At 39.1% G+C, this 27,308-nt stretch overlaps 1 protein-coding gene across 1 annotated transcript in view; it reads right to left on the reverse strand.

Moving 5' to 3' along the window:
* The window catches only part of eif2ak4 (eukaryotic translation initiation factor 2 alpha kinase 4), a 119,692-nt gene extending 99,190 nt beyond the window's left edge, over positions 1-20,502 (reverse strand). The window contains exons 1-9 of the mRNA XM_057858810.1: positions 20,156-20,502; positions 19,948-20,063; positions 15,729-15,831; positions 15,480-15,653; positions 12,040-12,120; positions 11,811-11,956; positions 11,634-11,734; positions 11,401-11,558; positions 2,832-3,370 (exon numbers count right to left, since the gene is read on the reverse strand). Of these exons, the coding sequence (XP_057714793.1) occupies positions 2,832-3,370; positions 11,401-11,558; positions 11,634-11,734; positions 11,811-11,956; positions 12,040-12,120; positions 15,480-15,653; positions 15,729-15,831; positions 19,948-20,063; positions 20,156-20,284 (1,547 nt within the window). The 5' untranslated portion in view covers positions 20,285-20,502. The remainder of the gene's footprint in view (positions 1-2,831; positions 3,371-11,400; positions 11,559-11,633; positions 11,735-11,810; positions 11,957-12,039; positions 12,121-15,479; positions 15,654-15,728; positions 15,832-19,947; positions 20,064-20,155) is intronic.
* Between the last annotated feature and the right edge of the window lie 6,806 nt (positions 20,503-27,308).

Here is a 27,308-nt window from a genome sequence, read left to right on the forward strand (position 1 = left end):
AGTGGCGGCGCAAAACAAAGTCTGCAGCGGCCTGACGCTCACTCATCAAACGGAATTTCGTTGCATCTGCTGTCATCTTGTGAAAGCTGGCGTCAATGACCAATAAATCTCTGAATCTGAACCTCAGTGATTAGAGCAAGAGAGAGAGCGTTCATTGCTACACTCAGGTCGGGTTGCTGAATCAAGAATATTGCAAAGTGTCGAGAGTTAGATTGACTGCCAGTGTGCCTCCGTCAGAGGTGAGTAAGTGAAGCCAATTGTATTGTCTGTATTCTTTGTTAATGAGACGCTACTACTTAGCGATTATGCCAATCAGTGTCTTAAGTTTTTCTTTTTGTTATGTTTTAGAGAAGCATATCAGCACTTGAGTTATTGTAAGAGTAAAGTTGTCTCATTTCGTTTTATGAAAAAAAACACAGATATAAACCCATTTGTATAAAAGCTTAGAGCAGGGGTGTCCAAACTTTTGGCAAAGGGGACCAGATTTGGTGTGGTAAAAATGTGGGGGGGCCGACCGTGGCTGACGTCCTTTACGTAGAACAATATATTTAAGCAAATTTTAGCAAGCCATTCTGTGTGTCACATTTGCTTTATTATTTTTTTTAATTGATAATTTTAACATTCTCGCAACTAGCCTTTGTGGTATTTTCTTTCGACTCTCGGGCTCTAGCGAAATACTGCTGCTGTGAAATTAAACTAGCTTCAAGTTGCTTCAATTTCTCGCTGCATAGCTTCCCTGTAATCTTGTCGTACATGTGAGCATGTCTTGTTTGGTAATATCGCCTCACATAGAACTTTTAAAAACAGCGACTGCCTCTTTGCAAATGAGGCAAACAGTTGTTGCGTATTTTAGTGAAGAAATAGTCCAATTTCCACCTTTCCTTAAAGTGTCTGCCATCGCAGGCAATTTTCTTTTTTTTTTGTTGATCGTCGCCATTTTAGAAAATTGCAAGTAAATGGTCACATGGGGTAATGTTGTTTAGAGTGCTGCTGTCTTTTAGTGGGTAAATGAGGAGCAGCATTTAGTGTGTAAGGTACTTCATATGCTGGTAGCAGTAATGCTGACCAATTTATTAAGTCTGTGTGCAGGCCAGACGTTATTGATTTTATGACAGAGGCTGGGGGCCAGATGAAATTTGACCACAGGCCGCATTCGGCCCCCGGGCCGGACTTTGGACATGTCTGACTTAGAGTCTCCTTAAAGGGTATTACGGATATAAGGACGTGTTCTTAAAAGATAAATGTTAGTACGAGTTACTGTATAATAATTTGATATTAAAACCCTCTTGTTTTTGTTTTAATGAAATTTTTAAAATTAAAAAAAAAAAAAAACTAATAGCTTGCCATTGTTGTTTATGTCTCAGAAGGTAACGTCACATGGGCTCCATGCCGTACTTACACAGTGTCACTCTAGCTATCTAATGTAAGGTGATTCAAATACACCACAAGGTGCCAATGGCGAGTTTTAAATTAAATAGAGATCAGGCCAACGAGTGCATTTTGTACCTCGACTGGCGCCTTGGTTTCCGGGTTCATCGTACCTTATGTTCATTTGAGTATGGTCTTCACAACGTACAAGACTCCTGAGAAGGCTCCCAGAACCATAGTTTGTATATTGTGACTATATAATTTCTTCCAGTGTATTTGTTGAGCTAAACGAGTTGCCAAAATGTTAAGAGTTTTACCAAAGTCTAAGTTTAATGCGTATTTTGCATGTCTCGATTGTGAATGCCAGTTCTCTTTGCATTGTTTCTTAACCTTGTGAGAATAGGGCCTCATTAATACAGATTGAAGCGCTTTACTTTTTGTGAACTTCTGTTGAGAGATATGAGTATCATTTTAGTTGTATTTTCACGATGATATACTTATGTTTGTTGTGAAGGATTTGCCGAAGCTTATGTCAATAAACGGCGCGGTCCAATAAACACCTTTGTCCACTTGTCTTTCTCTGCCTCTTGGATCTTAATGTGCAAAATAATGCGTTGTTATAATTTGTTGGCCATTAAAACATTTACTCGTTTTACGAATTCGCTTATTCCCTTTTTTTGCTTTTAACCAAGAATCGAGACTGTTTGACGTCCATATCTATAAAGAATTCGGGGATTTAAGCATTTATTCACAAGAATTTTTACCGGAAAAGTTCTTTTTACATAAGGTGGCCGCTAGCTACATTTACTAACAGACTAATATTTACCTAAAATAAATGCCTACTGCATGTTTTTTTTTTTTTTGCTTTTAACCAACAATCGAGACTGTTTTACGTCCATATTTATAAAGAATTAGGGGATTTAGGCATTTATTCACAAGAATTTTCATGGGAAAAGCTCTGTTTCCAGAAGGCAGCCGCTAGCTACATTCACTAACAGACTAGCATTGCACTTTGACATATTTATGTAAAATAAATGCCAACTGCACGTTTTTTTGCATTTAACCAAGAATCGAGACTGTTTTACGTCCATATCTATAAAGAATTCAGGGATTTAAGCATTTATTCACAAGAATTTTTACCGGCAAAGCTCTGTTTACAGAAGGCAGCCGCAAGCTACATTCACTAACAGACTAGCATTGCACTTCTACATATTTACGCAAAATAAATGCGAACTGCACTTTTTTTTTCTTTTTTTTTTGCTTTTAACCAAGAATCGAGACTGTTTTACGACCATATCTATAAAGAATTTGGGAATTTAAGCATTTTCAACGAAAAAAGCTGTCTGTGATTCCACTCGGTCAGCTTTGACTGCCTCACCAACAATGCAGGCCCCCTATGTATCGGCCCCACAATACAAGTCTATGTTTCTACAATAAATTTCATAATATGAATCCGTACGTACTTATGGAGGAAGTCCTTGAAGTCAGCTGGCAGATTTGACGGCACCGTCACAGGATACTCTTTCACTTCTTTGCCTTGACTAAGAGCAAGCAGCATCAGTCCCAAGTTCCACACATCGCCCTTTTTGCCCATCTTGGTGGGCATTGCCGTATCCTCAGAAAAACGTACATGAGCCTGCTCAAAAATATCCTCTTTGCAAATGTCCGAGAATCTTTTGGATAAGCTGTAGTCAGTCAGTCGAATATTCCCCTCGTAGTCCAGCAGTACACTTGAGGCTCCCAAATGTCTATGGACCACAGAATTAGAGTGCAGGTAGTCAAGTGCAGCCAACAGCTGGGCTGTATAGTGGCAGAGCTTTTCCAGAGGGACGGGGGTGCAGGTGAGGAGGCTTTGGTTCAAGCCGATGCCGGCCACATGCTCAACCAGCAGGTCCACTACAAGGCAGTCTTCTTTCTCGCTGGAGTTCAGTGCCCTGTAGTGCACTAGGTTCGGGTGCTCAAGTCGCAGGAGGGAGTTGAATTCAGTTTCTGTCGCGTGGATCTTAAGAAGGTTCAATGTTTAAGGTTAGACAACAACTTTTTGTAAAAGATCTCAATTCATTATTTGACGACTATGGTGATTCAAAAAACTGAAAAAAAATTTAATAAAGAAAATGCCATTTATGAAAAAACTGCATGGGGATGTTTTGCTCTCCATGTGTCACTTCCTTTCAATTTTGTAGCATTTTCAGGTCAATTTCTTTTGACTGGAAACCCAGTCAAAAGAGATTGGACGTCTAGTGCCATCAAAGGCATTGAAAGATGAGCATTTACAGCCAGTCCTCCTAGATTAAATGAATTGGATTTCTAGCCTCGTCAATGGCAGGCAATAAGTTCATTTTGGGTCACTTCCTTGTAAAATATAGGGTACTTAGTGGTTACTTCCAGTTGATTTTGGATCACTTCCTGCAAATTTTGGGTACGTTTTGGATCACTCCCTGTTGATTTTGGAGCTTTTTGAGATGACTTATATCGGGTTATTTTTTTTTTCCCCCCGTTGGAAATGAGTAAGGATGTTTTTGTCAGGTTTTGGTAGAACCGTACATTTTTGGCAAAAATTGTCTACAATTTTTGTGTGCCTTGATTTCATGAATTTTAAAATGGTGGCTGACAAGCCCACGTCTGCACCACCAACTTTCGCAATCAGTTCTCCCGGACAGTTCAGAACAAATGGCGGGACACCCTGTCCCAACACAAGGAACACCGGAGAACGCCCGAATATCCAACTGATAACACGGCTGATAAGACTCCAAGAGCCCCTTTGACGCTGAGGTGGCAAAATCCACAACCCCAAATCCCCTGACAAGAGTAACTCCCGAATCCTCCAGTCCAATACACAAACTGACAATAATCCTAAACAACGCCCAAACACACCTCTCTTCCTGCTCACGGCCCGCCCTGCGTGAGCTTTCAAAATACTGAATGTTTAACTAAGCATTGTCATTTTTTTTCTCGGGAACCTTTTGTTGACTTGTGATATGGTGAGCTCTGTGCTGTATGACTGCTGTCGACTCTGAATAAATTGTCAACTTGTGTTTCAAAGCCTTTTTCCAGCTTTCAAAATGGAGTCAGTTCAAGGGGTTAAGACTAAGGTGAACGCGCGGGGTTTGGCCTTTTCGTCCCGCCGGCCCGGGTCATTGGAGCTGCGCCAGCGCAGGTCCAGCGGTTTGGCTAGCGTGATTCCGGCAATCTGGCTAAAAGGTCAGATTCCTTCAAGTATGAATCGAATAAAAAAATGTCGCACAAGATACAGTTTGAATTTTTAAATTTTTTTGCCATTGGAAATTAATGGGGCTTTTTTTGTAAAAAAAACAACAACAAAAAACAAAACAAAAAAACAATGTTTTGTCGCGACCGTAAACTTTAGGTGAGAAATCAAAAGATAGCCTGTCTTATAAGGCTGCAACAACTAATCGATTATTGATTCATTCATTTTCCAATCCGCTTATCTTCATGAGGGTCACGGAGGTGCTGGAGCCAACCCAAGCTAACTACAGACAGTAGACAGGCTACACCCTGAATCGGTTGCCAGCCAATAGCAGGCCACAAGGAGACGAACAACCATTCCGTCGCACACTCATACCTAATGACAATTTAGAGTGTTCGATCAACCTACCGAAGTACGTGGGGAAAACCCACGCATGCACGGGGAGAACATGCAATCTCCACACAGGAAGGGCAGAGCACGGGATTGAACCCTTGATCTTAGAACTGTGAGGCAGACGTGGTAACCACTCTACCACCGTGCCGCCCTATTAAATTGATTAATAAATCAGGTACCCCCGTGACATTAGTGAAGATAAGCGGTTGAGAAAATGAATGAATGAATGAAAAATTACTTACCAAAATAATTACTTGCCAAAGAATCAATTTTTGCCTGCAGCTACAGTGGGGCAAATAAGTATTTAGTCAACCACTAATTGTGCAAGTTCTCCTTCTTGAAAATATTAGATAGGCCTGTAATTGGCAACATAGGTAAACCTCAACCATGAGAGAGAGAATGTGGGAAAAAAAAAAGAAAAACACATTGTTTGATTTTTAAAGAATTTATTTGCAAATCATGGTGGAAAATAAGTATTTGGTCAATACCAAAAGTTCACCTCAATACTTTGTTATGTACCCTTTGTTGGCAATAAGAGAGGGCAAACGTTTTTTGTAACTCTTCACAAGCTTTTCACACACTGTTGCTGGTATTTTGGCCCATTCCTCCATGTAGATTTCCTCTAGAGCAGTGATATTTTGGGGCTGTCGTTGGGCAGCACGGACTTTCAACTCCCTCCTCACCCCGTGGCGTCAAAATGATAACAAGAACGGTGAGCAAAACTCCCAGAACCACACCAGGGAACCTAGTGAATGACCTACAGAGAGCTGGGACCACAGTAACAAAGGCTACTACTATCAGTAACACAATGCGCCGCCAGGAACTCAAATCCTGCACTGCCAGACGTGTCTCCCTGTTGAAGAAAGTACATTTTTAGGCCCGTCTGCGGTTTGCTAAAGAGCATTTGGATGATCCAGAAGAGGACTGGGAGACTGTATTATGGTCAGATGAAACCAAAATAGAGCATTTTGGTTGAAATACAGGTTCTCGTGTTTGGAGGAAAAAGAATACCGAATTGCACCATACCCACTGTGAAGAATAGTGGTGGAAACATCATACTTTGGGGCTGTTTTTCTGGACCAGGACGACTCATCTGTGTAAAGGAAAGAATGAATGGGGCCATGTATCGAGAGATTTTGAGTGAAAATCTCCTTCCATCAGCAAGGGCATTGAAGATGAGACGTGGCTGGGTCTTTCAGCCTGACAATGATCCCAAACACACAGCCAGGGCAACAAAGGAGTGGCTTCATAAGAAGCATTTCAAGGTTGTGGAGTGGCCTAGCCGGTCTCCAGATCTCAACCCCATAGAAAAGACGAGGGAGTTGAAAGTCCGTGTTGCCCAACGACAGCCCCAAAACATCACTGCTCTAGAGGAGATCTGCATGGAGGAATGGGCTAAAATACCAGCAACAGTGTGTGAAAAGCTTGTGAAGGGTTACAGAAAACGTTTGGCCTCCGTTATTGCCAACAAAGGGTAAATAACAAAGGATTGAGATGAACATTTGTTACTGACCAAATACTTATTTTCCACCATGATTTGCAAATAAATTATTTAAAAATCAAACAATGTGATTTTCTGGGTTTTTTTCCCACATTCTGTCTCTCATGGTTGAGGTTTATCCATGTTGACAATTACAGGCCTCTCTAATATTTTCAAGTGGGAGAACATGCACAATTAGTGGTTGACTACATACTTATTTGCCCCACTGTATGAGCAGTCCCGTTTGGGTCCTTGTGTGTGCGTAATGTGAGGCTATGCTCACCAGTGATGAGAGTAAGAGCGAGAGAGGGAGAGTTCTCTGCTACACTCCTGTTGGGTTGATGAATTTAAAATATTATGAAGTGCAGAGCGACTTTACAATGCTGGTGTTTCAGCTTCCATTATTTATCGAGCCCCCCCACCCCCTTTTTTTAAGTTGACTGACAGTACCACGTCCGCTATTATATAGCCTAAATACACGTTGTTGATAGTTTTTTATTAAGAGGGTGTTTAGGGGTACTTAAACGGTAATTCCGACTTACACGGAAATCCGGATTACATTGCCAGCGCAGGAACGGAACTCTTTCGTAAACTGGGGACTATCTGTAACCCTTAAATCGTAAAATAAGGTAATATTACTTTGAAAAGGAATTTACAAGATGAAAAGCGTTTTTCACAAAGAGGTTTTTTTTAATTTGACAATGCCTTTTTCCTCCATAGCCTTTGTATTTCATCATGTTGTTTCTGAGCACAATGAGATTTCACAACATAAAAATCATTTTTCTCAAAGTCATTTTTTTCATAATGTATTTTTCCACCATGGCCTTATTATTTCATAATGTCATTTTTCAGCACTATTAAGTGTGTGCTGTCAATCAAATACTGTACATAAGGCAGAGTCAGTTAAGTGATTGGCTGGATGGATCCCAGAGGCTGACTAGCTGCGCTAGCATTTTGTAGCGTCACTTTCAGAGAAGTTGCGAACCGGTTGGATAGTAAGGAACAGCTTTTACCACAGCTTGAGCGAGGATTTCACCAGCAGTGTGCTTTTGATTGGATGCTTTCTGGAAGTTTACCTACCAGTTCAGCGATGCCACCAAACACAAGTGCAGCTAGCCACACTCCATGATCGGCCTTATTTATAATCTTGCATGACATAATATGCAATGTTGTTATATCGTTTAAAAAGTGTTGACTGAGTGATCCTTACACTCTAAATGTAACTTTAGCGTTAGCATTGCATTCGCATTAGCATGACAAGCATCCTCTTAAACTCTCACTTTTACTTGTTTACATTTCCTCATGCTATCCTGGTGGGTTGCATTATTTGAAAATAATGTACTGTTCTTGCCAAATGAGATTGATCATAAAAAGAAGTGCTGCGTTCGTTGCAGTGTAATTTTTTAATTCATACTTTATTTAGAAAAATTTCTATTTTCGTTACTCATGACTAGTTTTTAAATTTGTTTTTTTAATTCTTTGTTATTTATTACTATTTAAAGAAATATTTTCCCCCAAAAACAGATCCTTCAAATAATTCATTGATTTTATTTTAAATTATTTATGTATTTTTGTTTTTGACCACTGCAAAACACGTGTGGGCAACACTGATACTACAATTGGATGTCAAATGAGGGAGGCAAAATACTGTCGCACAGGCTGCAATTGGCCCCTGTACTGCACATTTGAGACCCCTGTACGATATGAATGTATTAGACATGTGCTGATTACAGGTTTCAAGGTATATCGTGGAATGAAAACGTCAAGGTTTTAAAACCGCAAAAATTTCCCCTCATACCGTCCCTACGGTATTAGCTATTTTTCATGTCCCAAAAATGCAGGGAGAAATCTCTCGCTTGCAGCTGCAAGTCTCAACCCTCCCCCACCGGTTGCTGCTCAGTGTCAGTCAGCTGTACTACTTGATGGCTGGAGGAGATGAAACTCCTGAACTTTTTCCCCTATCGAAGAAAACGTAATCGCTGGCATGGGAATACGTACTTCGGCTACAGAAAAGTTACAGACAGCCGAGGCTTAGAGAACAAAACATGTTTGCAGAGTGTGGCTGCCGAGGAGGCAATACCTCCAACCTTGTTTCGCATTTATGCAAAATTAAACATTGTCATGAACATTTCCCACCAGCTACGAGAGTTAACTCCAGCATGTATAGTGTGTCTATTTATTTTTCTCTCTGGCAACTGTCTGTGTTGAGATGTATGAGTATGTATGTATGTATGTATGTATGTATGTATGAGTATGTGTATAATGTGGTGTCAATAACAAATAAATCTCTGAATCTGAAAAATGATACGAGTCATACACACGTGCTTTTTATGGAGAATAATTCAATTATTTTTGTTCTGATGGTAATAATGTTGAGCTGTGGCTGTGGCAGCAGGGCTGAGAACGAAAAGTGCTATTTGGTATGTGGCAAATTGATTTTGCCATGTGGCATTTTTGCCATGTGGTAATGGCTGTAATGGTAAGTGTATAGTCAAAAATCACAGCCACATGTTTTAAAATGAATGGAAAATTAGGACGTGGATGGCCTGCTAAAATGCCATATACCAAAAAAATAAATAAAAATAGAGCCACATACCAAAATCCATTTTGCCACATACCAAAAAAATGCCAAATGGCAAAAACTGCCACATGCCAAAATCAATTTTGCCACATGGCAAAAGCAATTTTGCCACATACAAAAAAAAAAAAAAAATTGCCACATACCCCCCGAAAATGCCACATACCAAAATCGATTTTGCCACAAATGGCAAAAAAATGCCACATAAAAAAAATGCCACATGGTAAAAAAGGCCACAATGGCAAAATCCACATACCCAAAAAAATGCTACATGCCAAAATACATTTTGCCACATACCCCAAAAAAATGTCACAACACCAAAAAATCCTACCAGACAAAATCCATTTTGCCACATTTTTGGTATGTGGCAAAATGGATTTTGGTATGTTGCATTTTTTTTTTTTTTTTTGCCGTGTGACATTTTTTTGCCATGTAGCAAAATTGATTTTGCCTTGTGACATTTTTTTTGCCATGTGGTAATGGCTGTAATGGTAAGTGTATATAGTCAAAAATCACAGTCACACGCTTTAAAAAGAATGGATGTTGGACGTGGATGGCCTGCTAAAATGCGATGTACTAAAAAAATGCCACATATCAAAAAAAAAATAAAAATAAAGCCACATACCAAAACCCATTTTGCAGCACATACCAAAAATAAATGCCAAATGGCAAAAAAGGCCACATGCCAAAATCCATTTTGCCACATACCCCCCAAAAAAGTCACATCCCCAAAAAATGCCACATGCCAAAATCCATTTTGCCACATACCCCCCCAAAAAAGTCACATCCCCAAAAAATGCCACATGCCAAAATCCATTTTGCCACATACCAAAAAAATGCAACATGGCAAAAAAAATGCCACGTGCCAAAATCTATTTTGCCACATACTATTAAAATGCCACATAAGAAGAATGCCATATGCCAAAATCCATTTTGCCGCATGGCAAAATCAATTTTGCCACATACCCCAAAAAAATGTCACATCCCCAAAAAAATGCCACATGTCAAAATCCATTTTGCCACATGTCAAAATCCATTTTGCCACATATCAGAAAAATGCCACATGGCAAAAAAAAATGCCACATGCCAAAATACATTTTGCCACATACCAAAAAAAATGCCACATGAAAAAAATGCCACATGGCTAAATCCACATACCCAAAAAATGCTACATGTCAAAATACATTTTGCCACATACACAAAAAAATGCCACATCACCAAAAATGCCACCTGCCAAAATCCATGTTAACACATACTAAAAAAAAAAACTTTTTTGCCATTTGGCATTTTTTTGCTATGTTGTAATGGCTGTAATGCCACACGCTTTAAAATGAATGGAAAATTTGGACGTGAATGGCCTGCTAAAATGCCATATACAAAAAAAAAAAAACCACCACCAAAATCAATTCTGCCACATACCAAAAAAATGCCAAATGGCAGAAAAAAAAAAGTCTCATGGCAAAATCAATTTAGCCACATACCAAAAAAATGCCAAATGGCAAAATCCATTTTGCCACATGGCAAAAAAATACCACATGGCAAATCCATTTTGCCAAGTGGCAAAGAAAAAATACCACATGGCAAACTCCATTTTTTTCACATGGCAAAAAAGGGCCACATGCCAAACTCCATTTTGCCACATGACAAATACCACTTTTGGTTCCTGCTGTCTCACCCTAAAGGACTGCATTTATTTCAATTTTATTTAGGATATTTCAGCTTTTTTTTTTTTTTTCTTAATTTAACTTAACATTATTGTTCCAATTTGCTAATGTTTTCAAAAATAAAAATCCTGTTCAATGTAAAAAAAGTTTTCTTTTAATTTATTTTTAACCCAGATATCTCAAAGTAACACATTTTAGAACTGTAATTGCAATACCGTGATACTGTGAAACCGTGATATTTTTGCTTAAAGTTATCATACCGTCAGAATCTCATACCGGCACATGCCTAGAATGTAATACCAATTAAGTGGAAAAAAACTAATTTGTGTATGAAAGGTTTATTATTTATTGAAATGAAGATGCAATAGTCTGAACCTTTTCTCAGAAAAACTGCGATGCTTATTAGCAAAACAGCAATGATTCTTCTTAAATGTGTCGGCCAGTGCTGATTAGTTTGCTGGTTATGAAATCAAAATATAGATTGAGTCGTAAAATTGAACGGGAGGTTATCATTTGGGCTGGTTTTTATTGAACTGGGCAGGTTTTACGCTGGTGTCTGTCGTTCCCATCTGGCAACCCTCTTTGACATACTAAGATAAGACTATGACAATGAGGTTGTGACCCAGTGGAGTGCTGATTGAGTTGAAGGAAACACTGAACAAATGCCAAATTAATGATACACTACAGTAGTATTGTCTAGTGTACTTGCCTGCTTTTTGCAGTTGTCAATCTTTACTTTTTCCTGGCTCGTGAAGAACTTGCCCATTTTCTTGTTCCAGCGCAGTGACCACTCATAAATGACTGTAAAGTCGCCAGAGTTGGCCTCAAAGCCATAATAAACATTCCGACCAAACCTCTCACTCACTCCTGTAACGCATACACACACAAGTAATAAACAACAGTCAACATCAAAATCCACAATCTGACGGACGCTGTGCTCACCTAAATGTTTTCCTTTGTGGACAACAAGTTCTCCAAACGTGCTGCTGTTGAAGTGAAGACGCTCTTGCGTGTGCAAGTTGTCTTCACTGATTGTCTCACGTCTACCAGATGAATCAAGAGCATAGCTGTAATGTTTGTTTTTCTTCAAAATAACACTGAATTTAAACATTTACGTACCTATGACGTGTATTTGAGGTATTTCGTCGGCGATTTAAGATTCCTTTCTTTGTGTCCGTGCAGTCAGGAGGAGTTCCGCGCGAAACGGGTGGGCTTTTTCCCAACACGCTGGGCGGGATTGCTAGCTCTTGACTCTCAAGACGTTCCTGGTAAAATGATCTCCGCAATAAGTTTATCTAACTAGGAGTTAAACTATTTGTTGCCATTTTGAATTATGGAGCTCCGGCACCTGTTTGGCAATCTCCTTTCTCCTCTTTTCTTCTCGTTTTTCCTCCTCTCGTCTCTGGATGACAGCCATTATTTCTTTTTCCTACGAGAAGGAAACTATTTGTCACTTACCATTACCACAAAACTCTTGCAATACTGTGGGGAAAAAAAGAAAGCTAGTAAGGAAAGAGAGCATCTGTCACTTCCCTTTGAAACGCAATTTTGTCAAAATTGTAGACCAAAAAAGCTAGTAGCCAAGGCGTCAACTAAAAATTACTAATCGATTAGTAAATTAGTTGCCAACAAATATAATAATCGATTTTTGCCAGCAGCTATGAACAGTCCCGCTTTGTTTGTGTGTAATGTGAAGCTATGCGCGCACCAGTGTTTGGAACAAGAGAGTGAGAGAGAGTTCACTGCTACACTCAGGTTTACTTGCTGAATCAATAATATCGACGCGAGAGTTTCTTGATCGTGTGTGCACGTGCGTTCTTCTTCCGTGTGTGTAAATACGATCTTCTTCATGTGTACAAGCGCTCTTATTCACGTGTGGAAGAACTACCTGCTCTGTGCTTCCTGCCTCAAAATAAAAGCACGTATCACAAAATGGCGAACGAGACTCCAGCGTCAATAAAGTCGAAATCACGTAAGTCGGGTATTTCGTAACTACCTGTATTGCAATACTTTGTATTCCAAAATGTTATCGATTTGCGCCTGCCAAGGATATATTAAAAATAAAATGGAAAAAAAAGGAACAAACAGCTTTCTACCAAAATCATTCACTGGAATGAGTTTTAATATGATTAATTTGCGAGGAATGGTGAGGAATGAGCCAAGAACTACACAGCAAAAGCTGGTCAATGACCTGAAAGGAGCTGGGACCATCATTTCCAACATTACTGTTGGTAATACACTAAGACGTCATTATTGAAAAGAATGCATGGCACGGAAGGTTCCCCTGCTTAAACCAGCACATGTCCAGGCCTGTTTTAAGTTTGCCAATGACCATTTGGATGATCCAGAGGAGTCATGGGAGAAAGTCATGTGGTCATATGACAACAAAATGGAACTTTTTCGTCTGAATTCCACTCATAGTCATTGGAAGAAAAAATGATGAGTACCATCCCATGAATACCATCCCTACTGTGAAGCATGGGGTTGCTAGCATCATGCTTTGGGGGTGTTTTTCTGCGTATGGGACTAGACGACTGCACTGTATTAAGGAGATGATGACCAGGGCCATGTATTGTGAGATTTCGGGGAATAACCTCTTTGCCTCAGTTAGAGCATTGAAAATGGATCGTGATTGTGTCTTCCAACATGACAATGGCCCGAAGCAGACAGCCAGAATAACCAGGTGTGGCTTCATAAAAAGCATGTCAAGGTTGTGGAGGGACCTAGCCAGTCTCCAGAATTTTAACCAAAGAGAAAATCTTTGGAGGAAGCTCAAACTCCGTGTTTCTCAGTGACAGTCCAGAATCCTGATTGATCTAGAAAAGATCTGTGAGGAGCAGTGGTGCAAAATCCCTGCTGCAATCTGTGCAAACCTGGTGAAAAGTTACAGGAAACATTTGACCTCTATAATTGTAAACAAAGGCTACTGTACCAAATATTGGCATTGATTTTCTCAGATGATGAAATGCTTATTTGCAGCAGTAAAATTAGGCCTGAACGATATATCGTTTAAACATCGCCATCGCGATGTGCGCATGTGCAATAGTCCAATCGCAAGGACGTGCGATAGTTTTTTAATTTCATTTTTTTTAATCCACAAACGTTTGTTTTGAGGAAGGAGAGGGAAAAAAAGCGCACAGCTTCTCTTTCTCTCCAGCAAGTCATCGGCTCCTCCCCCTCCCCCTGCAACAGCGGAGTGGAGGGAGGAGGGGCCGAACAGCAGAGCGGAGGGAGGAGGGCCCGTTCTCAAAGTGAAAGCAAGCAATCAACACGTTGGAGGAGCATGGAAGACTGTATCCAAAAGGAGTTTTGGAAGTATTTTGGCAAGAACAAGACTATAAGGGACAAAAAACAGCCCTGTCGACAGTGCCTCGCCATGGTTGCCTCAACAAGAAGTAATCTGTCAAACATGTGGGACCATTTAAAACGCAGGTATCTATGCATTCCTGCTACGAGCTCCCCATCAGAGGCTTTTTAGCACAGGTGGGAACATTGTTACGTGCCAACGTTCTTGTCTCAAGCCTGCTATAGTGGATAAACTAATAGTCTTGGCCAAAAACCTATGAGACCCAGTTGAGAATTGCTGAGCAAGGAAGGTGGACGATATGCAGACAAATACATAACACAGCTGAAGGAATGTCTTTTCTTCTTTTTATTCATGTGACAGCTATCAGGAAGGCAGGAAATTTGGGAGTTAAAATGGTTCTGTTATTCATCACAGTTATTTGCAGTTATTCAGTTCAATTATTTACAAGTTCAATTGAGTTTGTTTCTTTTATATTTAAATTTATTGTAAACCGTATTTTTCAAATAACTATATATAGTACAGCTGCACATAAAGTTTTGATACTTAATATTTTTGTTGAAATATTTTTACAACTTTGTTGCCGTTTTGCAGTTTTATATTGTTATATTTTGTGTAAACAACTCAGGGGACTAATGCACTTGCACTTTTATTAGTCAGATTTAATATTTAAGTTCAAATATGTTGACAACTTTGTTGTTTAACTGAGGTTTTTATGTATTGTTATAGTTTGTGAACTCTTTTGTCATATTTAATATTTTTGTTCAAATATGTTGACAACTTTGTTGTTATTTTACAGAAGTTTTTATTTATTGTTATAGTTTGTGAACAACTCTTATTTGTCATATTTAATATTTTTGTTCAAATATGTTGACAACTTTGTTGTTATTTTACAGAAGTTTTTATTTATTGTTATATTTTGTCAAAAACTTAGGGGACTAATGCACCTGCTCTTTTATTTATCATTTAATGTATTTGCTGCTGTTGAAGTGTAAAATATTGTATTCAATAAATGATCTATTTTGTGCAGACATGACTTCCTGGATACCTTCATACAGAAATCTTCATCATTCACAAATTAAACGGTATTATATGAATACACTGTGGTCACGGTGTGTTATGTAAAGTATTTCCAAACAGCTATTCAAGTCATTTAGTGAAAATTTCTTTAAAAAAGATAGATCTTTTTTTTTTTAATATCGCAATATAATATCGCAATATATTGCAAACCTAAAAAAAATCGCAACAATAGTTTTTTCCAATATCGTTCAGGCCTAAGTAAAATACAAATAAATTGTTTAAAAAAATCATACATTGTGATTTCTGGATTTTTTTTAGATAGTCTCTCTCAGTGGACAAGCACAGACCATGAAAATTTCAAACCTGGCCATCATTTCTAGGTGGGAGAACTTACAAAATCGCAGGGTGTTCAAATACTTATTTTCCTCACTGTAGGGAGTGACTGATAATGATCTCTTACGAACCATCTCTTCTTCTTGCTTGCGCCTCTGATCTCTCCTCTGCTGCTCCTCCAGATCTCGCTTCTCCTGTTTTCTGCGAAGATTCTTCAGCATTTCGTCGTGAAAGGAGGATGGGGGAGGTTTGTTGTGCTCGCTTAGGAATCCCTGGATGTGGTCCGCCAGCTCGTAAATCATCACCTGGTTGACGAACGGTAGGTGTACACATGTCAGACAAGAAGGTGTACGTTCACAACTGCGTGTGTTGACTCTCACTTCTCCACACTGTGCCGCTGCCAGTTTGGTGAGTTCACTTTGGAGTGTCTGCAGGTTATCATTCGACAGACCTTTGACATTTGTCAACTCCAGCTCTGGAGGCCTGTAGAACGACCGTGAAAGATAACGATCAGTCCTTTGGGTCTTAATGCTTGCACTTAATCATTGACCCGTTGAAAAAACCAAATAAATAATCCATTACAGGATTTACTTTTAAATACATTTTTGTCATTAGAAATAATTAAGGATGTCACAATATATAACAATATACCTGTATATTATTAATATTAAAATATTCTATATCGTCATGATTTTATCACTACCTAAAATGATGAGCCGATGTAGTTCCTTAAATTGCAGTTTGGGGTCGGCTTTTTACATAGGCATGTGCTTGGCAAGACTGGAAAAGGACTTCGTTAGTCTAGTATAACTGCACTTGACTGGCCACCATATTAATGCTGCTGAGCAAAAAAAACAAGTATTTAAGAGATTAATGAAAAGATTTTTTTTTTGATGCAGCGGAATCCCCTCTTTTGAACGACAATGAAAAAAAAAAATATATATATATATATATATATATATATATATACAGTGGTATCTCCACTTACGAACGTCTCTACATACAGAATTTTCAGGTTGCGATATGCCTCAACATGAAAATATTGCCTGTTGTTACCAAAGAAATTTCAGGATACGAAGGCAAAAATACAGTATGGACTGCTACTCGGAGCTCCCAGAATTTATCGTTCGATACGCCCTCTTCGATTCAATACGCAAAAACATTCGATCGAAATGAAAAGCTCCCAAAATGTATTTTCCGAACTTTTTTTTGTCCGGCACGCAGGTCAAGCTGTCCACCTTGCCTTGAAAAAAAGAAAGAGCTCCTACCTGCTAGCAGGCCCCCTCCCATCCTCCCCCAAACTGGGCGGGAGCTGCATTTGTTTATGGCACACGAGGATCATTGTTAGCGAGAAAAGACAAAAGCTTAACCCCCGAAACAAACAGAGTCCGCCGCGCTACGCTCAACTCAGTTCCCATACCTGTCAAGTTGTACAGTTTCGGCGTAATCTGTACAAGTGAGCACTGATTTTTAAATGTGTACGCCGTACGCTAAAAATCTGTACGTTTTTCGTGCATTACGTTTTTTTTTTCTCCGTTCGGATTTTGACACCGTTCCCGCAACGAGACAATGTGCGTTACTATGCGTTACTACGTTGGTTGAATGACGCGAGAAAAGTCAGAGACACGGAGAGAGAAGAGTGTTGTGACGCTGTAGCAAACGCGATGCTAGGCTAGATGGCTCCAGTATTTCCTGACTGTAGCCAACAGCCTACAATCTACGCCTAGATATCATATGCATATAGAACTACATGCGAAATGACAGACTAGGCGGTGTTAGTAAACAGCCGCCATCTTAAAGCAGTAGACTTCTTAGAAAGACTCTGTTGCAGTGAACCTTCCTAGCGAACCTAAATAACTTTTTATCTAAAATACTCCTAAATCAGCAAAATCTTGACTTGAATCTATCTTTAAATGATGAAACCGTTTTAAAGCGTTCACATGTCGAAAGTAGACAGAAGGAAACTAATGCAAAAACGGCAGCAATTTTAACAACGTTAACGGTTTATCAATTTTAAATGACTTCCAAACATGGCAAAGGTTACTGTTTTTCCTTTTTATTTATTTTTTTGAAAAAAACAAAATAAAAACCTGAAAGGTAATACCAGTTACTTTGCCAAGTAACTAATCACTCTTACATTCAGGTAACTGAGTTACTAACTCAATTACTTTTTGGGGGAAGTAATTTGTAACTCTGATTAATTACCGTAATTTCCTGAATATAAGGCCCACCCGTGTATAACGCGCACCTCAGATTTACTTGTAAAATCTAGGGGAAATTATTGTACCCGTGTATAACGCGCACCCTAATTTTAGCACCAATAAATAGAAGAATACAAGAAAACAGCTCATGTACAGATACAGAAATGTCAAACACAGCACAAGCATAGCACATTGGTAGTTCAAAACATTACTGTAAACTGACAATATGTACGGGAATAATATGATCTGACAACTTCTTCAATTTACCAGAATCCAGGAGAAAAAAAAACAGATGTGACTTTTCTTTTAAAGGCTGCTGTATAAGTTGCTCGTTTCATCATGATGAATAAATGTTTCTTCCATGGATTGATACGGTAAAATAAAAGTGAGAATTTAAGCCGGAAATCGGAAAGAGCGCATCGCTGTGGACTAGAATGTAACAATAGGAACTTTTGTTATTTAGGTTTGAGTTTCCCGAGGGACAGATATAGTTGACGGACACAGGAAGTCCGTTTTGTGTTACGTTGGTCCGAGTTGCGGAGCTGCAATAAATGTTGACTCAAATGAGTTCAAGAAACTAAATTCTGTGCTTTATGAAGAGTGAAAAAAGCAGAATTTAACACAGACGAAATCATTCGACCGATCAGAGTTAAGTATTACCGAAACAAAATTGGGATGTCACGTACCGTAATGGTCGGCAACGGTGCGCCGCATTCGTTTCTTCAATACAACATGGCCGTGTCAATAAAAAAAATCGTTTTTCATATCTACTGCATATCATATATATTTCTGCCTCCATCCCTGTACCCGTGTATAATGCGCACCATGATTTTACAAGTTGATTTTGGGGGAAAAAAGTGCGCGTTACATTCAGGAAATTACGGTACTTTTTTAAAGTAAGATAAACAACACTGGTCATAAAGGTGAAGTCTGCAGAATGAAAAGTGATGAAAGCGGAGATTTTATTCTGCCAATTTGTTGCCGAACACAATTTGCCCGCAACTATTGTTGATCACCTCTCGGAATTAGCAAAAGAAATGTTCCGTGACTCAAAGATTGCATCGGTGAATTCATTTTATCAATTGACCTTTTTAATTTATAATTGGACACACTAACGAACTACCTTCAAGTCAAACTGAATTGCGAGCTGAAATGCAGCCATCAAAAGACATGATAGAAACTGCCAAAAGTGCAACATACAATTATAACAAAAGTCACTGTTAAATTTTAGTAATCATGATGTAGCTGAAGATATTGTTCTTTGATTGCACCAGGTTATATGTTACAATATTACCAATAAATTCATATTATTTTAAAAATTGAGTTTTATTTTTGTTTCATATTGCACGCTTTATACAACGTTCTAAGATTAGTCACCAATTTTTAAGGGCATACGTCACTATTTGTAAGATTGTGAACGGCCTCAGGTTGACAGGTATGTGAGTGTCTAAGGGCGTACGTCACTATTTGTAAGATTGCGAACGGCCTCAGGTTGACAGGTATGTGAGTGTCTTCATTTCCGAGATCTCATTTTTTCTTATTCCTGTGTAGGTAAAGACAGACTTGAGGAACAGGGGGACCATCTTGCAGCATGCTTCAAATTGACTATAAATTTCCCCCCACCCCCCCTTTTTAAGTCCAGGAAAATCAAGTGTTCCCAGGCAGGATGCAAACTTCGCAAATAGTTTTAGTTATGGTTATTGAAAAACAATTAATGTTGTTTTTTTTTTAAATCTTATTTCTAGGGGAAACCCTGAGGGAACATACCACTAATTTTAGTTAGCATAACATTAAACGGCATCAACTCGCTAACCTGCAAAACTCGAGTAGGGAGCTGCTTAGAGAGAAGTGTCCTCCTATATGTGTTTTCTACTGTTAATGTTAATTAAACTGTGAAAAATGTAGACAACACTGCTGGAAACGATAGAACCAGGAAAACTCCCAGTCTATGTTTCACATGAAAGTGTTGACAGTGCTATTCTTCTTGCCTGGTTTAGAAGGAAAGAAGGCTAAAACATGTTGTGACTTTACACTTTTGAAACCAAATACCTATATGTGCATTGATCTACTAATTAAAATGTATTTTTTTTTTTTTTTTTTTTTTTTTTTTTTTTGCAGCCTATGCAGACTTTTTTCCCAGATAATAATCCATTAATTATAATCGAGGTTAAAATGTGAATTAATCCCGATTTAGACCCCCCCCCCCCCCCCCCCCCCCCAAATTGCTCAATTCACGGATGCACTTTAGAGTTGAGAATCATGGAGAATATTGCATTCTTATTTTATTTATGTGGTCTTAAAGCAGCCCAAAGAAACTTCACATGTTCATTCATTGGCACATATTGTCACATCTCTAAAGACAACCGAGGAAAATTGAACAGACCAAATCTGCACTCACACGTCTGGATAGTTTGGTAGGCATTTGACTTGAAGGTCCACCGTCACGTAACATTCCTGGCCATGGTTCAGTCCTTTAGGGCGCAAGCAGAGGTGCACCTCAGGAGGTCTTTTCACCTGAAATGAGGAAGGAGTGGGAAAAGAGAACATTTACAATGCACAAGAAAATAATTTGTAGGGCGCCTTCGCCAGTGTTACGTCGCAGTTACCTTCCATGGATCATTTTGGCGCAGATCCTTAAAGTCTTTCTCGAAAATAGATGCGAGTGCCTCCAACTCATTTTCCTGTTGGACAGCGTAGTCGTCAGTGGCCTCTGTGGAAGTAAATTGACTGCTCATTCTTCTTCCGCCGCGTCTACATGGCGACCCTCCTAAGCCCCGTCACTACTCAGCCGAGAAGGCGGAAAACGACATTTCAGTCAATTTACAAGTCGACTCTCCAATCGCTGAGATTTAAGCGTTTTACTTTTTTAACCCCGAACTTTACTTCTTCGGCGGTCGCCAAGTGTTTTGTCGCGTGTCTGTCGCACGACCCGTCGCAGGTGTTGACGTCACCACGTTCCGTGTCAGTGCTAATACGAGCCTAAGGGGGCAGCAACGAGCTATTGGGGGGAAATATGGAGCAGACACTGAAAAGAAATCGTGTCACAGGCTGGATGTCTGATAGGCACCATGAGCCAATAAGAACAGGCGTCGTCTCTTATCGGCCATTTTGCGTCGGGGCCATTCGCTAAACATAACTTTATTTATTTATTTATTTATTTATTTATTTAGTTAGTTAGTTAGTTTTGGGTTTTTTTGTTTTGCATATCTATGTGTTTTTTTTTTATTTAAACAATTACACAAATGCTACAACACAACGGATACAAAACTGCAATACAAAGAAACACAAAAACACGCATGAAAGAAAAAATAAATAAATAAATGAGGAAGTTTGTACATACTGTACTACTTGTGAATCATGTAAGAATTCTTTTTAAAAAAAACAATAATAATAATAATAAGGCACCTCAATTGTCCAATGTACAAAAAGAGGAACACAAACAATGCACACAACACTAAGGAGTCAATCACAGACAGATCCTTGAGATATTGTAGTGTACAAATACTCTTATTGTTCTTCATATACTTAAGCGTATCTATATTAGAATTACATTCCAAAAGAAATAGTCAAAAATATGGCATAGACTTTGAAACTCTCACCTTGTGCAAGTAAAATTTAACAAGAAGCAACATCAGATTTACTACAAAGGATAAAGTTTTGACATCAGATCTAAATCCAACAATTATCACACTTTGTTCAATGACAATAGCTTGCTCAGTTTTTTCACCCCCCCCCCCCCAAAAAAATGCACAAAATCTCTCCAAAATGCAGTTGTCACGGGACAGAAGGAAAAAAACGTATAAGTGTCTCTGGTTCAGATTTACAGAAAGACCACTTATCATCAAGGGTAATGAATTTGGCAATCATGCTATTGCAAAGATATTGTGAAGCATTTTGAATTGGAGTTCTCTTATTTTATTTGAAATGCAGAATTGAGAGGGGAAACAACCTTTTCGCCAGTTAACCACATCAAAAAGTGAATTCCAAAATGATTTTCCTCTAGGATAAATTTTGTTAGCATAACATGATAGTTAATGGCGTACTGCAAGCAACATGTCACTTTTGCTCATTAATATTGATGACGTTAGCAATCATTAATATTCATGATGTTAGCAATTGTGGCTAGGCGGGTCAACCTCCCGTTTGTCCCCAATAGTAAATGAATGGAAATATTGTACGAGCGAGATCTTTACCGAGCTAAACCTACCAATTCTGTCTGAAAGTGATGTCCCTCGTGCCAAATTCACCGGTAAAGAGGTGGAAGAACATACAAATGTTCAGTTAAAGAGATGGCTTGAGCGTGGAGGGCTGAAAAAGACGGGAAAAGAGCCGATCTGATCCACGGTTAGCTTTTTCTTGTGTGCATTGCCTTACACCACTGTCAATGAGATTCTCCTGTTTCAACAATCTATCCTTTACCACCATATGCCCTGTCTTTCTTATGTATTATATCCTTTGGTTGTCTTACATCTCTGACCGTTCTTGGGGGCGATTTACATTGCTATTTTTGTCTAGCGATCGCAAATGCTACTCGGTGACAGCCAAAGAACACTTTTTTCACAATTTTTTCATGAATAACAAATCTTAATTCTATAATTTGTTTTCACTTCCCCCTTACTAAAGTTGTTTTTTACAACAGAAAAGGTAACAATGGCAGTCAGATACCATTGTAATTTTTTTCAGGTAATTCATTGTCAGACAAAAGCAGCACGGCAAAACGCCACGCTAGAAAATAAGTAAAAATATCAAAATGGCTTACCTTTTCATCCTCTGTAGGACTATGGCGCCCAACAAAATGTTTACTGCATATGAAATGTGAATGGCTTGACCTTGCTAGCGTTAAACTGGTCTTTTGGACGTTGATCCAGTCTTCACATTTTTTCCTCTGAGTCTTTGGTTTTGGGAAACGTATGAAGAAAACATCCTTCATATGTTGTGATGCCTAGAGTTGTTTCTACAAGTTCCATAGCAGCAGTGTTTGGTCGGCATGTTCTTTTTGAAAGATTACCATAGAAAACAAGCAGAAATAGCATTGGTTGTATGCGAGGGCGTGTCTATAATGTCCCACTTCCACATTACGATGGCGACGTCGCAGTCTAAAAATAGCATTTGTGTGGTACGCTATTGACAGTGTACTTTGAAATGGCTACAGATTGCTCAACTGTCAACCAGTTATCGAACAGCTTGGTTTGTCATAAATGTCGGAGATGCAGTAAATCTACTGCATACTTTCAAAATTGTTTCAATTTATTTTAAATTCATCCACCCTGGATTATAGCCACGTTAACGTGGTTTGAAATGGTTATCAAACCAAATAGTTTATTAATGAAGAACTCCGTGAGTTACAAGCATTTTAGCGTAGAAAATCACTCACTCAACTTACGTCCGCATCATGTCTGATGGACTCCACGGCTTAGATTTGAACACTTAGCACTCTCGTGGCTCTGAGGCTGGCAAAATCCTCATCTCTCGTCGCCCTGACACGGGTAATCAGAGGTGGGTAGTAACGCGTTACATGTACTCTGTTACATTTACTTGAGTAACTTTTTGAGAAAAATGTACTTCTGAGAGTAGTTTTACAAAGCTATAGACAAGTTTCCGAGGTACTTCCGCTCTACTTGCCTATGTCGGCCTACAAGTTCCGTTTTCAATTTTTTTACCCTTGACATCAATGGGGCTGGAGTGGCATCGCTCACTAAAAAACATGAAAAAACATCATTTGGAAATGCCGCATCCTTCTGCCATTTCGACATGGGAAGACAACATTATGAATGGGCCTAGGCTGACCACAAGTAAAATATCACATTTTATTGACTCTACGGCAGTGGATGAAAACGCTATCAGGAAGCTCCGAGGCATTCCAGTAAACCGTTAGTGTAATCATGCTACCACTGTCTTATGAAGGGAATGTGCTCCAATAATACGAAACCTAAAATCTGGCACATGAAACGACTTGCTCGCTTTGCTATTGATACTACAATGATGATTATAATTATGATCTTTCATATTATTGACTACAGCTACTGCTGCCAGCCTGTTGCTAATCAGCACGTGTTGGATGGTACGCATAAAAGAAAGTGTTACAAGTGTTTTGTATCTTTTGTTTACAAGTGGAAAACACTAGTAGGCAAGGGAATATAAGTTGATCTGCCTCACAGCAACACTTACAGTGCGTTGCTGGACATACAGTGGATCACAAAAGTGAGTACACCCCTCGCATTTCTGCAGATATGTAAGTATATCTTTTCATGAGACAACACTCACAAAATGACACTTTGACACAATGAAAAGTAGTCTGTTTGCAGCTTATATAATAGAGTTCATTTATTTTCCCCTCAAAATAACTCAAAATATCTACATCCCTAAATGTCCAAATTGAGTACTGCTTGTCAATTTCCCTCCAAAATGTCATGTGACTCGTTAGTGTTACTAGGTCCAAGTGTGCATAGGGAGCATGTGTGTTCCAATTTGTAGTGCAGCTCTCACACTCTCTCATACTGTTAACTGAAAGTTCCAACATGGCACCACATGGCAAAGAACTCTCTGAGGATCTTAAAAGATGTATTTTTGCACTAAATGAAGATGGCCAAGGCTACAAGAAGATTACCAAAACCCTGAAACTGAAGCTGCAGCACAGTGGCTAAGATCATCCAGCGTTTTAAAAGAGCAGAGTCCACTCAGAACAGGCCTCGGGTTGGTCGTCCAAAGAAGCTGAGCGCACGTGCTGGGCGTCACATCAAAATGCTTTCTTTGAAAGATCGTTGCCGGCATTGTTGTTAATCTTACTTTAAAAAAGTAATTAATTACAGTTACAAATTGCTTCTCCCAAAAAGAAATTGCGTTAGTAACTCAGTTACCTGAATGTAAGAGTAAAAAAAAAAAAAAGGTCACACAATGTGAAGTTTAAAGGGTTTTTGGGACAAATGGCCCTAGCCCAATTCTTCACCCGCCACTTAACTAGACACAGGGGTATTGCGATAACTAGATGGTAGTACCTTTGCTATGTGTGGAAGTCATTTAATGTTGTGAATCAACCGTTAAAGATGTAATTGCTCCCGTTATTGCATTAGTTCCCTTCTGTCTACGTTCAGCATGTGTAAGTTTTAAAACTGTTTCATCATTTAAAGATAGATTTAAGTCAAGATTTTGCCGATTTAGAAGCATTTTAGATTTAAAAAAAAGTTACTTAGGTTTGCTAGGAAAGTTCTCTACAACAGAGCCTTCCTGAGAGGTCTACTGCTTTAAGATTGCTGCTGTTTACTAACACATGTAGTCCTTAAAACATGTTGCCAATGCAGCTGTGTCTGTCATCTGCATCTAGTTCTATAATATGTGATATCATGTGGGCGTAGTTTGTAGGCTATCGGCTACAGTCAGGTATTATTGGAGCCACCTAGCATTGCGTTTGCAACGGCGTCTTCCCCACTCCTGCTCTGCTCTCTCGTCTCCGTGAGTCTGTCTCTCTTAGACTTTTTTTATTCAACCAACTTAGTAACGCATAGTAACGCACGCCTTTCCCGCCTCAATAACGGTAACAGCGTTGCCAAGATGAGAAAAGTAATGAATTAGATTACTCACTACTGAAAAAAATAACGCCGTTAGTAACACCGTTATATTCTAACACCTTTATTAACAACCAGTGTTGGGCACATTACTGTAAAAAAGTAATTAGTTATAGTTACTCACTACTTCCTCCAAAAAGTAACTGAGTTAGTAACTGAATTACTCTATAGTAAAAGTAACTAGTTACCAGGGAAAGTAACTATTTCCTTTACTTTAAAAAGAAGTTGTTGTATGTCAAAGAATTTGAAACTTTCTGAGCAGTATTCGAGTCAGTTGAATAGAGAACAACAGACAGGTAGTTGTGTTATAGAACCTTGTAATATTTATTGCACCTCACCAGCAACAGATTTATTATTCAGATATATTATTCATATTTTTATATTAATTGTTTTTTAAATCTATTTTATTATTTTATTATTATTATTATTATTATTATTATTATTATATTATTATTTATATACATATATAATTCAGATAACAGATATATTCACTCAAAGTACAACAAAATTAAACAGATTTGAATTGCTTACCACAGATGTCGACAAAAGCTTTCAATGAATGAGCAGGGACAAACAGCCTGGAGTCATAAGAAGTACGTGCGTTATTAGGCTCGAGCGTATACGTCACAGAATGGGGGATCACGTGAGATTTGACAACAACGCAGCCATATTGGAAGCAGGTCTGGCTCGCAGGACATTAAACTTTAACTTGCCAGTTCGATAAAGAGACAAACTCGTTACTAAGGCGAAGAACAGATATGTGATCAAACTTAAGGATCAGAACAATGTTGACCCTTACGAGCAAGCCGAAGACAAATGGAGTAAAGATGTCAACTGGCTTCCACAATTACACGAAATGGACATTTTGCTGTATTTATTGTTTGGTGTGTGTTACTAAACTCATCAGTGATTCCGAAATTACAAATCGCTACAAAGCTACGAACAGTTTTGCTGCGGATGGGTGCAGGACCTGCACATAATGACGGTATCAAACGGCATCGTTCTTGCAAAGGTAGGCTATGTGTGTTTACTATTTTCATTGCCATGAACCTGAACGCATCCCAAGTCTTGGATGACAAATAAACAGAGCAGACTCGCTCAGCTGGTAATTTCTTCATTTTATTCAGAGTAGGTAACGCACCGCTTTTGACCGTCAGTAACGGTAACGGCTGTAACAGCGGAAAAAAAATATTAGATTACCCCGTTACTGAAAAAATAACGCCGTTATGTAACGGCGTTGTTTATAACGCCGTTATTCCCAACACTGTTAACAACACTGGTTGCCGGAGTGCTGTCAGCTTTGCTGCGGAGATTGAAGAGGTGGGGGGTCAGCCGCACTCTACATCAAATTGGTGTCCATGGCTGTCACCCCAGGAGGAAGCCTCTTCGGAGGACGGTACACAAGAAAGCCCGCAAACAGTTTGCTGAAGACATGTCAACAAAGCACATGGATTACTGGAACCATGTCCTATGGTCTGATGAGACGAAGATTAATTTGTTTGGTTCCGATGGTCTCAAGCATGTGTGGCGGCGACCAGGTGAGGAGTACAAAGATATGTGTGTCATGCATACAGTCAAGCATGGTGGTGGGAATGTTATGGTCTGGGAATGCATGAGTGCTGCAGGTGTTGGAGAGTTACATTCCAGTGAGGGAAACATGAACTCCAACATGTACTGTGAAATACTGTAGCAGAGCATGATCCCCCCCCTCCAGAAACTGGGTCGCAGGACAGTGTTCCAGCATGATAATGACCCCAAACACACCTCCAAGATTACCACTGCTTGACTGAGGAAGCTGAGGGTAAAGGTGATGGACTGGCCAAGCATGTCTCCGGACTTGAACCCAATAGAACATCTTTGGGGGATCCTCAAGCGGCAGGTGAGGTGCGCAGTCTCAATTATCCAGCATGGAGGAGTGGAAAAGAATTCCAGTGGCAACCTGTGAAGCTCTGGTCAACTCCATGCCCAGGAGAGTAAAGGCAGTTCTGGATAATAGTGGTGACCACACAAAATATTGACAGTTGACATGTTGTATGTTAACATTGACATCTTTCACTAAGGGGTGTATTCACTTTGCTGCCAGGGGTTTAGATATTAATGGCTACATTTTGAGTTATTTTTTTATTTTTTATTTTTATGGAATTTTATTGTCATCATCATCAATATCATTGACAATCATTGTCATTTACAAGGGGAA

The sequence above is a fragment of the Corythoichthys intestinalis genome, chromosome 15, assembly GCF_030265065.1.
Source record: "Corythoichthys intestinalis isolate RoL2023-P3 chromosome 15, ASM3026506v1, whole genome shotgun sequence".
Taxonomy (NCBI): domain Eukaryota; kingdom Metazoa; phylum Chordata; class Actinopteri; order Syngnathiformes; family Syngnathidae; genus Corythoichthys; species Corythoichthys intestinalis.